The 17039-nt window shown below is 32.0% G+C and overlaps 2 protein-coding genes across 2 annotated transcripts; both read left to right on the top strand.

The window, feature by feature from the left end:
- LOC104728277 (uncharacterized protein At4g04775-like) lies at positions 7735-8281 on the top strand. The gene is made up of 2 exons (XM_010447280.1): positions 7735-7896; positions 7979-8281. Exons 1-2 carry the CDS (start codon positions 7735-7737, stop codon positions 8279-8281), a joined length of 465 nt encoding a protein of 154 aa, XP_010445582.1.
- LOC104728276 (E3 ubiquitin-protein ligase SINA-like 7) lies at positions 16057-17039 on the top strand. The gene is made up of 2 exons (XM_010447279.1): positions 16057-16203; positions 16362-17039. Exons 1-2 carry the CDS (start codon positions 16057-16059, stop codon positions 17037-17039), a joined length of 825 nt encoding a protein of 274 aa, XP_010445581.1.

The raw sequence follows: 17039 nt of genomic DNA, 5'->3' as shown, positions 1-17039 counted from the left end.
AAATTGTTGTCTCCCAGAATAAAAAAAAAGCCAAAATTGTCTATCAAGAGTTAAAATTGTCCACAAAAATTTTAGTTGTTTATCGAAAGGGTTAAAATTGTTCACGATCGTTAAAGTTGTCCACCAAATGTTAAAGTTATCCACAAAATGCCAAATATGTTGTCCACCAAGACTAATTCCATTTTTTTCATTTGCGCTCTTGTCATTGGTATGACACATTTGGATAGGATGAAACGATTATAGCACATTTGGAAAGAAAAAATATTGTTTATAGCATATTTGATAGTTTTTTCATTTACAAATATAACCTCAAATTTAAAAAATTTAATTATAAAAAATAATTGTCCCGCGGTATACTGCGGGTTAAAACCTAGTATTAAATTTATTTTACTGGCAAGATTTATTTGCTCCTAAAATAAAAGGCATTAAACAGATTACTGAGGTGACGAATATTCATTTTTCTTTATACCTATTTTTATTTTGTTATCTAAAACTAAAAACGAATAATTGCTATATTTTTTTGTTTAAATATTAAATTTTTAACATTAATATAGATCTAAATTCTGGTAAATTCTAGTAAATCCTCAACTATAAATCCTAGTTATTTTATATAACAGTTTTCTATTTACCAGTAGTTGATTAATAAACAGGCAAATAATCTGTTATGTAATGTGTTGTGATTCTTGTTCGTTTTTTGTCCAAAAATTATTATGCTGAAAATATTTATATTTAGTAATATATGAATCATTAGACCCTAAAAACTATATTAGTATAAATATTTACATCATTATATATGGATTTTATGTTAACAAACCACTATATATGCGGTATAAAATATATGATTCATTTGACCCTAAAATTATATCATTAAACCCGATCAGGTATAAAATTTATGTTTCATTATATCCAGAAAATTATATTATTAAACCGGATCATGTATTTTTAGGTGATTTGTATTGGCTATTTCTCTCCAATCATGATGGAAAGTGACAGACATAAAGCTTCACGAATGGGAAAAAATCTCCTTCCGACGCAGGAACAAATTAGGTTTCATTATTTAGTTGAAACTTTGGGTTGAATTGAGAAACGCTGCTGAAAAAAGGCATGTGAAAATTGTTTATGTAGATGATGTAAGAAATGTTTAGTTGTTTGCTTGTTCTGGTGAGGGGTGATGTATATGATAGTCATAGAAAAAAGGGAAAATTAGAAATAAAGGAGCTTTTTTAAAACATTTGTACATCTATACTTTTTTAAAAAAAATTTGGTAAACTAGGTTTTAGGGTGTAAATAAAAACCAATTATACCCTCAAAAAACAATTCAGATTAAATTTGTATATCAAATATATATTTAGATTAAATGTGTAGATTTTTAGTAGATGAAATAAGGAAAATACAAAATTAATCGAGATTTTTGGTGAAAAATTAGTGGGATTTTAACCGGGTCATAGCCATATGAGAAAAAAAACAATTTCGGTAAAAAATTAGAGAAGGCCAAAACAAAACAATAATCGAAACCCTTATTCCGCCGTCTCTCTCCATCGTCACCATCTCACTGTCGGCTCTCTCCATCTTCACCATCTCACCGTCGTCTCTATCCATCGTCACCATCTCTCTCCATCTTCCACCATCTCTCTCCATCTTTCTCCATCTTCCGCCATCTCTCTCCATCTCTCTCCATCTTCCGCCGTCTCTCTCCATCTTAACCATCTTCCGCTGTCTCTCTCCATCTTCACCGTCTTCCGCCATCTCTCCATCAGGTTCTTAGTCGTTTCGGTGGTCTCCTCTTCACTATCTCAAGGTCAATCCGGTTGGATTTCTCTTCACCATTTCTCCATGTCGATCACATTAGGTATGTTGATTTGTGGAATTTCTTTTGCATGTTTAAATTTTGTCCTTGTTTAATCTTGATTTCAACCTAGATTAGTATTCTTTATAAGTAAATTATCAAATTTTCAGTTTGGATTTCTCTTGACCATTTATCCATGTTGATCGAATTTGGGTATGTTTAATTTTGAAATTTTTTTTGGCATGTTTAACTTTTATCCTTTTGTAATCTCGATTCAATCCAGAATTTGTATTATTATAAGTACTATTAACAATGTTTCAATGATTTTCTTAATAATGTATTAATGATGAGGATGAAGCTCTCGGTTTTCTTATTTTTCACTATTGTATAGACTTTAAATTCTTGTCTTGCATCTAAATGATTAATAATCAAGGTTTTTTTGTTCTTAAATCATAATTTTAAGATTCTGTATTGTGACTTTGTTTTTGAAAATTTGACTCTTTCTATCTCAAGAAATCGAGTAATCATCATATCTTTGTTTGGTATCTTTTTTCACTACTGTATTGACTTTAAATTCTTGTTTTGCATCTAAATGATTAATAATCTAAGTTATTTTTGCTCTTAAATCATAGTTTCAAGAATCTGTATTAATTTGTTTTAGAAATTGAACTTTTTAGTATATAATTTTCTCATGTCTTTGTTGATTTTTGTTATGATTTCAGAGGTGTTTCCTTCTCTCACTGCTTCTTAGCTTGTCACATCTTTGCTTGTTGCATCTTCACCGCTTAAGAGGTATGTAGAATTCTATTAGAATTTTTTTTTGAAACCAGTTATCATGTCTAAATATATGATTTATAAATTGTGATTTATTTCAGTTGTGGCTAATTTATACTAATTCATCTTTTACTATATTCGGCAGGAATGGAACAATTGAACTATCCTAAGCGGCTTATGAAAGATGGAAGTGAGCCACAAGTTGGGCAGATAAATAAATCTTGTCGAATGTCTATCTTACACAAAATCAAGAGCGCATTACCAGAAGAGTATGAGATTGTGAAGGATGATCCAGTTTTCTCAAATATATTTGCATTGTATGAGAATGGTCTTGGGTACTCAGCTCGGTTGATACACAAGATCATGTGTAGGCAGTTGGTGACTAAGAGAAGACATGAGTTGTGGTTTGTGTTTGGTAAGAAGCCGCTTAGATTCTCAATGCAAGAATTTCATGCAGTTACTGGGCTAAAGTTCAATGACGATTTCAGTGATGATTCAGAGAATTAAACATATGATAATGGGTTTTGGAGTAAATTGTTGAGGAGAAGTGGTATCATTACCATTCAAAGTTTGATGAAGACCCACCTTGAAGCAGCTCTATCTTGGGGAAAAGAAAGAAGATAGGATTCGGTTTATGTATGTTTGTGTAATTGCTGGGTTGGAAGTGGCAAAGGATGAGAAGAAAGCTATACCACATTCATACATCAAGCTGGTCATGGATCTTGAGAAGTTTAGGAGTTATCCTTGGGGTCTTGTAGCTTTTGACCATTTAGTTAGCTCTATAATGGAAGCAAGAAAGAAACTGAAGAACCCCATAAGTAACATCCTCAATGGTTTCTCATATGCTCTTCAAGATTGGGTTATGGAAGCCATTCCTGTCATTGGACAACTTATGGGAGAGAAGATTGACAAAGAGATTACAGTTGGTCGATGCTCTAATTGGAAAGGTGCTGCAAAAGTATCCTATGATGAGCTCCTCCTTGTAGAGAAGTCAATTGGAAACAAGGTTAGTTGACTATTTTTATTTTATGAATATATTCGAATATGTTGAATTTTTTTTACTAATTGATAAACGAACATTAATGTATGTTGAATTGGTTTTTTGTTTTTGTTTTGGTAGTATGTTGTTTATCCATACATTTCCTCCACCGGAAACTTTGATGTATTGGAGTCCATTGAATTTATGAAGAGTGATGAAATAAAAGATTGTGAAGTGGACAACTTGGATGCTTTGATCAGATCTGGCTATGATTTTGGAGTTCATATTTGGGAGAGTGTCGAAGGATATAGTGTGGAAGATTATAATATTGAGGATGTTGAAGAACAATCTCATACTGTTGGAGGGGATAATGAAGTTTCGGTTGGTTTGGAGAGTGGTGAGAAGCAAGCTAATACCCCATAAGTGTCTAGCTTGAAGAAGAGGAAGAAGAAGCAAGTTGATCATGGAGCAGAGACACAGAAAAGGATGGTGCTATCTCAGTGAGCATCAACTTCACATTGTTCTTGTGGAGATGAAATGAAGCGGTTCTTTAAGGAATTGATTGACTCTTCTTTCAAGAGCTTCACAAAGACCTTTGGGGAACGATTGCAAACATTGGAGAAAGATGTATCAGATATCAAGGCCTTGATATCCAGACCAGCAGAAGTGGATCCTAGTCCATCACAAGTAGATCCTAGTCCATCACAAGTGAAGCCCAAAACTTCGGTACGTAAGAAATAGCTCAATGCCTTGTTCGATCTAGTTATATTGTAATCTTTGTGTGGTCTTTCCCTTTTGTTGTATTCTTGTTTGTATGTGTATGTTGTAAACACAAAATAATACTTTTTAATTTATGTGTTGTAAACTTTAACCAAAGCCTTTCATAATTTTTTTTTGACAGGTTGAACCGTTTTAATTTGATAATCTGTTTACTTCGCCTCTTGAGATAGACCTTAATGTAGATACACAAGACTACCTAAAGAACACAATATGACACTTATCTCAAAAGTAAGTTGTATCCGGATTTGATCCTACACTGAGTCCCCAAAATGCGGGTATAGATGACCCGAATGCGGTGTTGACTTTTGTTGTTGATGATGTATGGAATGCTTTTGAAGAGTGGAGTAGGCATCTCGAGTACGTGATTCATACATTTTTATATACATGTTATGATTTATCAAATTATTTTTGTAACCTTACAATTGGTTTACGTTTATAGAAACATTCAACTAGATCCAACTTTACTAGATCAAGAATTGTTTGACTGAGTCATGATGGACAACAAATGGCTTGGAAACGAGGTACATGTCAATCTTTTGAAAAATCATACTTTATATTTTCCAAAAGAACGTCAAACCTTATTTTAAGTTGGACAAACCTCTTTCTTTAAATATTTTCAGGAAATGGATGCAATGATGTATATATTTCGGGGGCATACATCTTTAGGCCGCTTAAAGTTGTATCGTGTTGGTTTCATGATTTGTCAGTTTAGCGTGCACGTCAAAAGCGACTACTTCAAGTTTAGATCGGCAGGACGAACCCACGCTTGGAAGAAACTTTTGTTAGACTATGCCAAAGGTGAATTGCCATCTCATGGAAAGACAGGAAAAATTTGGGCTGTAGATTTGGACAGAATTTATGCACCGGTCTTCACTAACGGTAATCATTGGATCTCAATTTGCATTAACTTCATCCTAAGAACAATTGAAGTCTATGATTGTAATCAATACCACAACAGAAGACACGTTGAGTCATTCGCACATGTCATCCCTCGTATTGTGAAGGAGATTCACAAAAAGATTGATGGGAAAGCTCCGGTGTTGACTCAATATGGGATCATCGAGGTCCGTATGCCACCTAAATTAAAATCGCTCAAATTGTGATTGTGGAGTTTATGCCCTGACGCATATCGAGTGTCACATGCGTAATCTACCTTTTGATTTGATTGACAATGAAAACATCAAGTTTGGTCGTTTGAAGTTGGCAGTCAATCTTTGGATAGCAGCAAAGGATCCTGAGATAGTTAATCGAATGAAGACTTATGAGCCTCCAGTGTTTTCTTATGAGTTTGTAGACCTTTGCTAATTTTTTAGCGTTCTTATGGTTGTGATGAATGATGTTGTTTGATGGTGTTGCTTTTAGACTAATAGAAGGCTCATATGTTGACCAAACAAACAAACAAACAAGGGAAAATAAGCATAACAACACAATTGCAGACCCGATTTTTAATTTTATTGACTCGATTTAAACCAACTGCAGACCCGATTTAAACCAACAGCAGACCCGATTTTTAATTTTATTATTTGAGAAAAAAATTAAATTAGGATTCTTCTTCTCCAAAACTCTCTTACGAGGGGGTATTGAACTTGTATTTTAAGGAATTTGGTGGGATTTTAATATTTTAGGATTTTGCAAGATTCTATTGAGCTTTTAGAAGATTTTTGGTTATTTGTTAGAGTTTTTATATATTTTTTTAAAAATATTTTGTGATTTGGATAGATTCTCATTTCAGATTTTGGGAGATTTTAGGATACTTTATAAAAAAAAATTGCCTTTAGAACTCTAATGACGATGATAGATGCTCTCGACTTCTCATCAATTTTTCATGAGACTGACCGTCGTTCAATCATCAAATTCATCGCTTACCTTGTTTATTGGAAGAAGATGAAGTCTGTAAGAGCCTAAGAAGCAAATGTTAGAGAAAAACCAAGGTGGAAGTATCGAAACATAAGTAAATGATGGAGGTGTTGTCCTTTGTACGCATTGCTCTAGCTTCATTCGACTGACCGTTTGCTATCTTCTCTGCAACATTCTCTGTCCCTCTTTCTCTTTCATATGTTCCATTTGTTTTATACATAGACACTACATTAGATCCAGGTTCTAAGACATACTACTAACAAATGTATTGATGATTCAAAAAAATTGTTTACATGAAGTACAAGCTGCGCAGCTTTCTTCAGACTTACCACATCCCATAACCCATCACAACAGAATTTTTTTTTATTGGTTTAATGTTAAATCCATTACTACATATTTTTTTTTTCTTTCAGTTACTGGAATAAGCAAAAAAGAATGAGAACAAGGGATGTGGTAAGTCTGAAGAAATTGATTGAAAGCAGAGTCATATATAAGCGTATTTGCTCATGCCTAAATTTTTCGCGTAATCACTTGTGAATCTCCGCAGGCGGAACGTACACAGAGACAAGGAGGTATGGTGATGTGTGCGTCTGTTCTTGTCATCCTCTGCTTCATCATGCTAGTACTCTTAATCCTAAAGGAAATTCTCTTGTGACCCAAGAAAAAATGTGATAATATATCATTATCTTATGTTTTAATTCTTATTTGTTTTATACCAGCGATCACTTGCTACTGATCTCCAAAACCTTTCTATGGAGCTTCGCAAGAAACAGTCTACATATTTGATACGCTTGAGACAGCAAAAAGAGGTATGTTATGACTCTCTGTACATTTCCTATGCTTGAGCGAGCCTTAACTATTTGTGACGCTGAAGTTGTTCATTTGTCGAGTCTCTTGTTCTGTTCTTCACCTGCACTTTTGTTTATATGAACTTTATTATGCTCTTGTTAGGTAGGCATGAACACTTATTAATGTTAAACCCACGCTAAATACGCTTAAACATTTAGGCATGAGCAAATACGCTTATAAACAAACTGAGCAAGACGTTTATGTGTTTAACTAGTCAACTGAGCAAATACGCTATATATGACTCTGCGAAGAGCTAGAAGATGTGTTGAAGTGAGACTTCAATTTTGATTTCCCAGGAAATACAATTTTTTCTTTTTTTTATGAAATCCTGTAAAATTCTACCTTAAAGGGTATGATTTTGAGTGAGAGTATTTTTAACTAAAAACAAATCAAAATCTCCTAAAATCATTCAAAGTAGTAGTTTTTTAAAAAGTTGTGATATTTTGAATAATAATGGATTTTAAGTAAGTTTTATAAAACATTGATTGAATAACAAGGGATTGTAAATTATTTTAAATGATTTTACATAAATCTAAGTTGAATAACATAGGATTTTAAAAGATTTTTAAAAATCATCAGTTGAATAACAAGTGATTTTAAGAATACTCTAAAATCTTCTAAAATACCAAGTTCAATACCCCCTCCTTATTCTTCTTTCCCGATACTCTCTTCTTCTTCATTCTTTTTATCGTTTTAACTAACTGGAGCCATGAGCCAACGTTCTTCGGCTGGTTCGTCTGGGCTAACGTCGAGAAGTTCTCAGGTTGGAGTTCCGTGTAGGTGCTGGTGTGGTGGAGAGATTATGACCTACATCTCAAAGACGAAAGAGAATCCCAATCAAAGATTTTATAGATGTGTTGTAGGTGTGAAGGTAATCTACTTTTTTTCTAAACTCTTATTCACCATAATAGCTCATAAGTTTTTAAATATTGTTATCAAAAAAATGATTTTAGGAGAAGAAGGAGAAACACATGTTCTGTTGGGTTGATGATGCTCTTCTAGAGGAGATTAGGATGGTTGAAAGCAAACAGAACCAACTCTTAGAGGATCTAAAAAAGATGGTATCAAACAATGTGGAGCTCCAAAAGGAGATGGTAAAGGAGATGGTACGGGAGATGGAAGAAAAGGTGGAGAAGAATATGATTGAGATCATGAGGCAAGAGCTAATGGTTACGAAAGAGAGTATGGAGAAGTCGAACAAGAAGAGGATTTGTTTACTAGTCGTAATGGCATGGCTTTATAGAAAGATGATCTGATATTTTTGGTTTCTGTATTTTGTTGTTATGCTTAAGACCCTTTGTTAGTTTGTTTTTGTGTACCCTGGTTTTAATGAAAGTTGGATTGAAAGAAAACACCATCAAGGAATCTCAAAACACATGAGAATCAATACCATCAAGGAATTTTAAAACACATGAGTCATATATTAATCTAAAATCAAAACCATCAAACACCATCATTCATCACAACCATAACTTCGTGGAACACAACCTAGAGGCTACCTGAAAACAAAAAGAGTACCGTAAATATAAATGAAATCCACTATAAATTCAAGAACATGAATCTTACGTTGATGCACAAACCATTGTTATATCACGATATCACATGTCGTTTTGTTATGCCCTTCTTTGCCACAGCGCCTACACTTATGTCTCTTTGACCCTTGTGAGTTTTGTGATGATTTTATCTTGTCTTCAGCGGATTCATATCTTCTTTTTCTTCGCCGTCCAGGATGTCTTCTTGTTTCAGGTGGTCTAACTTTTGCATCTTCAACATGTTGTGGGACTCGCCATTCTTCTTCAGGAACACCTAATGGATTAATAGTTTCCTCATATTGCGATCTCCATGCGGTAGTGGTATACACATTATCAGCGTAAGGATATAGATCCTTGCCTATATCAAAAGCTTCTTTTATAGCATGTCTACAAGGGAGTTTTCCTATGCTTTTCCACATGAACAAGTCCTTCTTTCTAAGTCAAAAATGAAGTCTACTCCATTACCTTTAACTTGTAATATGTATCTGCTCATCGGATAACCGTTCATGAATTTACCTTTCTCTATTCTTCTGGAAATCTTTTTCTCCACCTCAACAGTTAAAGGATCTTTATTCTTTGCACTTAACTCTCTACTCTCATAAAAAAAGCGTCTCATCATTTCTCTGATGCTGTCTAACAAAAGAATTATTGGATACTCTCTGGGTGACCTCAAAGCTGCATTGATTGACTCAGCCGCATTGTTGGTGTTAATGTCATATTAATAACCCGGAAAATGACAGCGAGCCCATTTTCTCACATCGGCTTCCTCTAGATAACTTCCAATAACAGGACTAATATTGTTAATTCGTGTAAACTCTTTCTCAAACTTAGCTACTCTATAAGCTTTTGACGCTTTTGCAACCATACCAGCGACACCTCTGCCCTTATTATATGTCATCACATTACTAATCAAGTGGTGGATGCAAATACCATGTTTAGCCAATGGGTAGATGTTTCCAATTGATTTAGCAATAGATGTATGTCTATCTGACACAAATGATAAACCTTCTTCATCCGCTATAACCATCTTAAGTTGCATAAAAAACCACTCCCATGAACAATCATTCTCAGAATCAGCAATTCCAAATGCGATTGGATACAAATTGGAGTTACCATCTACAGCTGTAGCAACTATTAGAACTCCTTTGTATTTATTCTTCAAAAATGTTCCATCAACTACTATCACTTTCCGCATTGCCTTGTAGAACCCTCTTCTTGATTGACCAAAAGAAATAAATCGATATTTGAATCTTCCATCAAAGTCAATTTCATAATTTGTGAACGTACCAGGATTCGCTTCTTGTAGCATGTGCAAGTATTTTGGTATCTTAGCATAACTTTTCTTAGGAATTCATCTAACTTCGTTAACTGCATACTCCTGAGACTCCCAAGCTTGGGAATATGTTAGCTCGCAGCCGTACCTTGTACGAATGATATTAATTATATCATTCGGTTTAGGACCTTCCTTCACACCCTCATAGCTTTGCTTAATGAGATGTCCAATTGTTCTTGCAGATGGAGTCCTACAAAATGAGTTTTTTTTTAAGGAGAACATGTATGGTTACCCACAAACTTGTTGATTTTGAAATATGTAGACGGTTGTAAACACTCAGCCCAGAGACTCCAATTATAAGCACTATCAATGCAGCGTACACACCACCATCTCTTATCAGATTTTGTAATCCTGTAGTCGCAGTTATACTTCATTGCATACATTTCCATAGTAGCCTGTCAAGCTTCCTTACTGCTAAAATATTCGCCCTTTTTTACCATTGCATCTTCTAACTTTGAACCAGCAGCATCACCAAGATTAGCATCAGTAGGCTTTTCTAATAAATCATCATTCGGCTTATGTGAATCTATACTAATAAAAAGTAGAAGCTATAAGCTCCTAAAGGCGTCCACATAGGATTTAAAACCTCCAATTGTGATTAGACATGTCACGAATTAACATTTTTAAAAATCTCCAGAATTTATACACTTTTAAAGATTAAAAAACCACCAATAGTAATTAGCCACCTCACTAGTTAACAATTTTAAAAGCGTCCACCTAAGCTTTAAAACCACCAATAGTGATCAACCACCTCACTAATTAACATTTTTAAAAATCTCCAGAATTTATATATTATTTAGATTTTTAAAGAAAAATAAAAAATAAAAAAAAACACCAATAGTAATTAGCCACCTCACTAATTAACAATTTAAAAAAAAAAATCTATATAATAAAATATTTGTAAATTTCTCTAGAATTTATATATTATTTAGATTTTTAAAGAAAAAGAAGAATTTAAAAAACCACCAATAGTGATTAGCCACCTGACTAATTAACAATTTGAAAAAAATTCCAAAATTTATATATTATTTATATTTTTAAAGAAAAAGAAAAGCTCCTGAAGCTGTCCACATAGGATTTTTAACAACCTATCGCATAGCTCCATGTCAACCTCCTGTCAGCTATTAACATTTTAGTAAAACTAAAATTTACTTAATTGAACTCTTTCTTTACTCTATGTAATCATAAAAAGAAAGGCATAAATATTTTCGTAAATGTTCCCAGTTTAAGATATTTTTGTTATTTAAAATCCTATATGGATGGGCCACATCTTAAGAAAATTTTACCAATTGGCCTTGATATAATAATTAAGCCGCGCCAGTTATTTATAAAAAGTAAATAATTAAGCAGCGCCGGCTATTTATAAAAGGTTAAATTTCTTTTTTTTTTGGTATGTACATATTCACCAAAACGATTAAAACATCATTCCATATTTTTCTTAATTTCCATTTGTATATCTAATACAATCAAGGAAGTTTTCTCTACCTTTTTTATGTTGATGATAACATTGTATCAATATAAATGTCAATTCTAATAATGAATCTAAACTATATGTTAGTGTTCCATTTATTTATGAAAAAAAAAGAATTTAACATGGACTAGTATTTAACTTTTTTCTTTTCATATATTTTTTATATTAATAAAAGTATTTCAGCATAAAAATTTATGTTAACATAACTTTTTTTATAAAAATTGTCTCATGTTTACAGTATATATATTGTCTTCATGGAAAGGCAAGAGGGGGAGGGGGGAGAGAATCTCAAACCCTAACTCTTTGTAACTTGAGATTATAGTTGTGGCATATGGGAGCTTGAACCGTTGTTGTATGTTGCGTTGTTGCCGTTATTTTGAGTTTGTATCACCGTAGTGAGTTCTCCATCAGACTCCATCGAATGAAAACAGAGAAACGAAGGACATGGATTAGCAGAGAGAGACATGAGCAGAGGGCAACGACTATTATGCTCCTTGGTTGAGATGATGTGAAGAAAAAAGAAAATCGTGACGGAGAGAGAGACGGAGCAGAGGTGGTGAAAGCCATTGGTGGGTCTAGGACTCATGTCGTGGTTGTGGTAAGTCTTGATGGTGTTGGAGGAGCCAAGAAAATCACAAAGATTATAGTCTGAAAATTTAGATTTTGTGTTTTGTTATTTATTAGATGTATGTTATCACCAACACCAGTTTAATTGAATGAACTTCTACTTTAGCTTATAGCTTCTATTTATAATTTTTAAAACTAGGTATTTGAATGAATTTTTTGCATTAATAGTAACTTTTTTAATAAGATAATATATCATAATTTTAATCAATCGCATATCATTTTTACCAAAATATAATAAGTAAACCCACGCGTAGCCTGGATTCAAAACCTAGTCTATACTAATAAAAAGTATGAGCTATAAGCTCCTAAAGCCGTCCACATAGGATTTTAAACAACCAATAGAAATTTGACATATCACTTATTAACATTTTATACAATTTCCAGAATTTTCTATATTAGGAATTATTTTAAACAACCTATCATGATTTGACATGTCATTCATTAACATTTTTTAAATTTACAGATTTTTTTAGAAAAAGGAAAATTTTAAATTTATGGAAATCAAAGAACTAAGCACAATATCCCACATCGGCTAGAAATTTTTTAGACAATAGTTAAAAACCAGTATAAATAAGATTAATATGCTTCCAACAACGAATGAGCAGGAAAGCTTGATTTATCAGGCGTCCAAGTTTAAAAGTTTTATTTGGTTTGATCTGGTTTTTTATTTGATCAAATTAAAACTTTAAACAGTTTCAAAAAAATATTATAATATTTAAAAATTTTAAAAGTTTAAATATTATAAATATTGAAACTTTTAAAAGTTCTTCGATTTTAAAAAGTTTTTAAATATTATAAGTTTTAAATTTTAAAAGTTTAAAATATTATAAATATTGAAAATTTTTAAAAGGTTCAAATTTTATATTTCGAAACCTTTTAAAAGTTTAAAATATTATAAATATTGATGCAAAACATAAATTATCTTATTTATCTACATTTGTGCTTTTTATTTCTTATGAGCTGTAAAACATATTTTTGTGTATGATTTTATAGATGAGTTGATATTCTTTCATTAATTTTTTATTTTTGGGTCTAAGGAAGAAGGATTGACATCGCAAGACCTTAATTTGATGTTTGAGTCAAATTTTGAGGTTTAAAGAAGAAAGATGGACGACAAACACACATGTTTTATTAGCTATACATAGGCATGACCAGGGTTACGGTTGTCACGGTTAAGGTTTATTAACCATCGGTTATGGTTAGAAATTTTTGTAACCTTAACCAGAACCGTTTAACAAACGGTTAAACAGTTACGTTTAAATACGGTTACGGTTCAAGCGGTTACTGTTATATACGGTTACGGTTATTTGATAATATGATACGGTTGATATTATTTGATGATATAATATAATTGATATTATTTATTTATAATTAATATGTTCTTATAGTGTACTCATATTTCTATATATCATATGATTCATATTAAATAAATAATTATTAGTATATTTTATTATGTTTTTAAAATATTATAAACCAAGTAAGGATTTTGGTTTGAGAAGTTTCTAAACGCGTGGATCTAAAACCAAATAAGTATATGGATAAAACTGTCAATAATTGGGTGCATGTGTTGACTATGCTGGTAATCATGAATTTCACAAATTTTATGAGAAAATAAATGATTTTGTTCTTGGAGTTTGATGGGTTAACAAGTTGTGTGGTAGTCTAAAAAAAGGTTTTTCAATTGAAGAATGTGAAGAAGTTGATGAGGAAGAAGAAGGAAAAGAGTATAACGAAGAACCAAACGGTAAAAGTTACGATGACAATTAACACAAAATTTGACAATGAAAATGACAAGAAGGAATATGAAGAATAAGAAAACATTGGATAAAAAACACGAAAATATAGGTGGTAGCGATCAATTAAATATGAAAACGATTTAAATTCATGACTATAAAATTGTTTCGTTTTCTGGTGGTCAAAGAAAATGGTTTAGGATATGTGAGGTCATCAGTTTGATTTGCCTCGCCTGGACGTCAAGTTAAATTTATGATTTTTTTTATCAGATTTAATTTTATAACACAACTGATTTTTATATTTTAAAAAATTGTGTATCTGAAATTTCATTTTTTTCCTTAGTACTAATTTTAATTTTTTTTATGAGATAATATTTTATTATCGTAATCAATCATATATAATTTTTATCAAAATATATCAAATAAATCCACGCTACGCGTGGGTTCAAAACCTAGTTCCTTGAAATAATAGCGAGAGATTTTCCCAGATCAACTCCCACATCATCACCATCACTTGTATCATGTGGGTCCTTATTCAAATCGAAATGGACTTTGCTCCTATGATCATCAACTATTCCTTTGAACGTAACAAACAACCGAATCATGTTTTTCCTTTTCAGATATGCAAGAAAATTTTTCATTCCTCTATCATTTGTCAATACAACGGGAGGAGAATCAACTTTAACCTCTGAGGGTAAATAACTGAATTCCACATCAAACATACTTTGCTCTATTTCATAGTCTTCTGAAACCATCACCTTAAACTCTTCAAGAGACGTAGTGGGTTGCAAAGTTAGTAATCACGCACGTTTTTCTTCATCATCAATAAATCTCTACTCCTTATTGGCATCCAATCTCCATACACCACAAGTAACATAGATTTGCATCATAATCAGGTAAATGAAAATTTCGTGGAAGGTGGAAGAGAGGGTAAACAAACGATCACTTTAGGTTAAGTCATGTAGAATGTCGATTTTTTCTGTATTTGTCTTTCTTCTAAATAATTAATAATACACATTCTAAAATATATTAGAACATATCTAAACAATAAATATAGAATCGTAACCATAAATTAAAATTATTCAAAAAATATTCACTTTCCTTATTTAATTTATTTTCTTTCTATTTCTATAGTATCATAAGTTTTACAAATTATAAATTCTAAAATGTCTATGATATATCTTCTACTTCTTTTAGTATACAGGGTAAAACGTGGAAAATATATTATGAATTGATGTAGAATGAAGAAAAATATAGAATACATATTCTTAATTTTGTATAACATACAAAATTCAGGTTCTGAAGTTTTTTGAACAAATATTTCCGTCTAAACTGCGTAGAACATGTACAAATTGTATAATGAATAATCCAAAATGTTTCAGAACTTGAAAAAATCGTAGAAAAACTTTTATGGACAATTTAGACCAGAAATCATCAATTTACAAACAGATTTTTGACACCCATACAAAAAAATTTCAAAATTTTTTTTACACAGTTGTTTACTAACATGTGTTTTCTATTAGTTTTTTGGTTTAAACTTCAAAAAACTTCCCTATATCTATTAGTAGGGGTATTTTCGTCATAAAGGACAATCTTAAAAAAAAGTGTAGATGGACAAATGTTTGAATAAACCTTCTTTATTTTCAATTTTCCCTAAAAAAAAGTATTTATAGGTGAGAGGAGAGACAAGTCTAGGTTTAACATTTTTATTTATAATTTTTAAAAAAAAATAAATATAATGGCAGAGAACTGTAAATAAATTATTATCTCGAGGATTAATTGATAAAAGTGTTATGAGCTCTGTAATGTTGACATATCAGCATTTTTACAAATGTGTTTTTTTATTAATATATAGGGGATAATTCATTATCTGTGAAAAAAAATGGAGGGAGTCTTAACTCTTAAGAATTTGATTGTATAATTTGTTTGTTTTGAATCGAGTCTTTTTTTTTTATTTTAAAAGAATATATCATTATGGCATTTGCGAAAGAAAATAAAACAAGGTAATTAATTATTATGTATGACATTAATTAAAGTATATTGCTTAAGTTTTGTTTTTATTTTTTTCTTTTTTTTTTTGATAAGTTTTTTTTTTTATACCAGAAAAACAAAACTCGTAGGAGATCTCCCACCCAATTGAATGCAAGCTATTTTCGAGAAGAATTTATGAATATGGGATGAATTCAGATAAAAGACTCTTCGGAATTAAAACAAAAAAAAACTCTTCGGCAATAGTTGTTAATGAGCCATCTCTTATACTTATATATATCTTCTTTCTATGAATCTCATAAGATAAAAGAAAATTCTCAAAAGCTCTTCGTACCTGTCCATAGACATGGCTGGGCTTGGAAATCAAAATAACTTACTTTGTGAATCATCCAATGATGAAAACGACGTTGATGATTGTTCCGCAACGCTGCTTGATCTAAAAGCTCTTGATTGTCCCATTTGCACTGATGCACTTACTACTCCTATCTTACAGGTTTCGTTTCTTATTAATATTTTTTTTACTTTAATCTCAATATTTTTAACAAAATTTTCGACATCGTGTTGGTAATTCAAAATCGTTTACTATTGTTTTTTTTTTAAAAATCGTTTCAATACTGATTTAGTAGTAAATTTGTTCTTTTGCATTTTTAGTGTGACAATGGACATATATCATGTTCGACATGCTGTAACAAATTGAGGAACAAATGTCCTTCGTGTGCTCTTCCCAATGGTCACATTCGTTGCAGAGCAATGGAGAGGGTTATCAAGGCAGTCATTGTACCATGTCCAAACGTCAAGTTTGGTTGCAAACAGAAGTTTTCTTACGGAGAAGAATTAACTCATGAGAAGGAATGTACTTTATCGCTATGTTCATGCCCTGCACGGAATTGCAAGTACACTGGCTCTTATAAGGATCTATACTCTCACTTTAAAATTCACAAAGGTGAACGCGGATATAGTTATCGGTTTACTTTTGGAGATAAATTCGCTCAAGTATACTTTGAATTGACTGAGTATACTTCAGTTGTTATGAAGGAACGTAAGGATGGTCTGTTGTTTGTTGTTCACTGTTTCACTGAACCACATGGTGTTTATGTGACTGTAAGCTGTATTGCTCCTTCTGCTCTGGAAGTTGGTGAGTTCTCCTGTCACATCTCCACCTTTCTGGAAAAATATAATATGACGTTTGATTTGCCAAAGGTCAAGAAAATTCAGAAATTGAATTTCCAAACCCCTGAAGAAGATTTTATGTTGGTTCCCACCTATTTCTTGCATGGAAGTCAAGCATTGAAGTTGAGGATTTGTATCAGCAAGTTGAACCAAGAGTAA

Source organism: Camelina sativa, chromosome 11, assembly GCF_000633955.1.
Source record: "Camelina sativa cultivar DH55 chromosome 11, Cs, whole genome shotgun sequence".
In the NCBI taxonomy this organism is placed as follows: Eukaryota; Viridiplantae; Streptophyta; class Magnoliopsida; order Brassicales; family Brassicaceae; genus Camelina; species Camelina sativa.
Note: the sequence above shows the minus strand (reverse complement) of the source record. Positions and strands in the feature narration are given on the sequence as shown.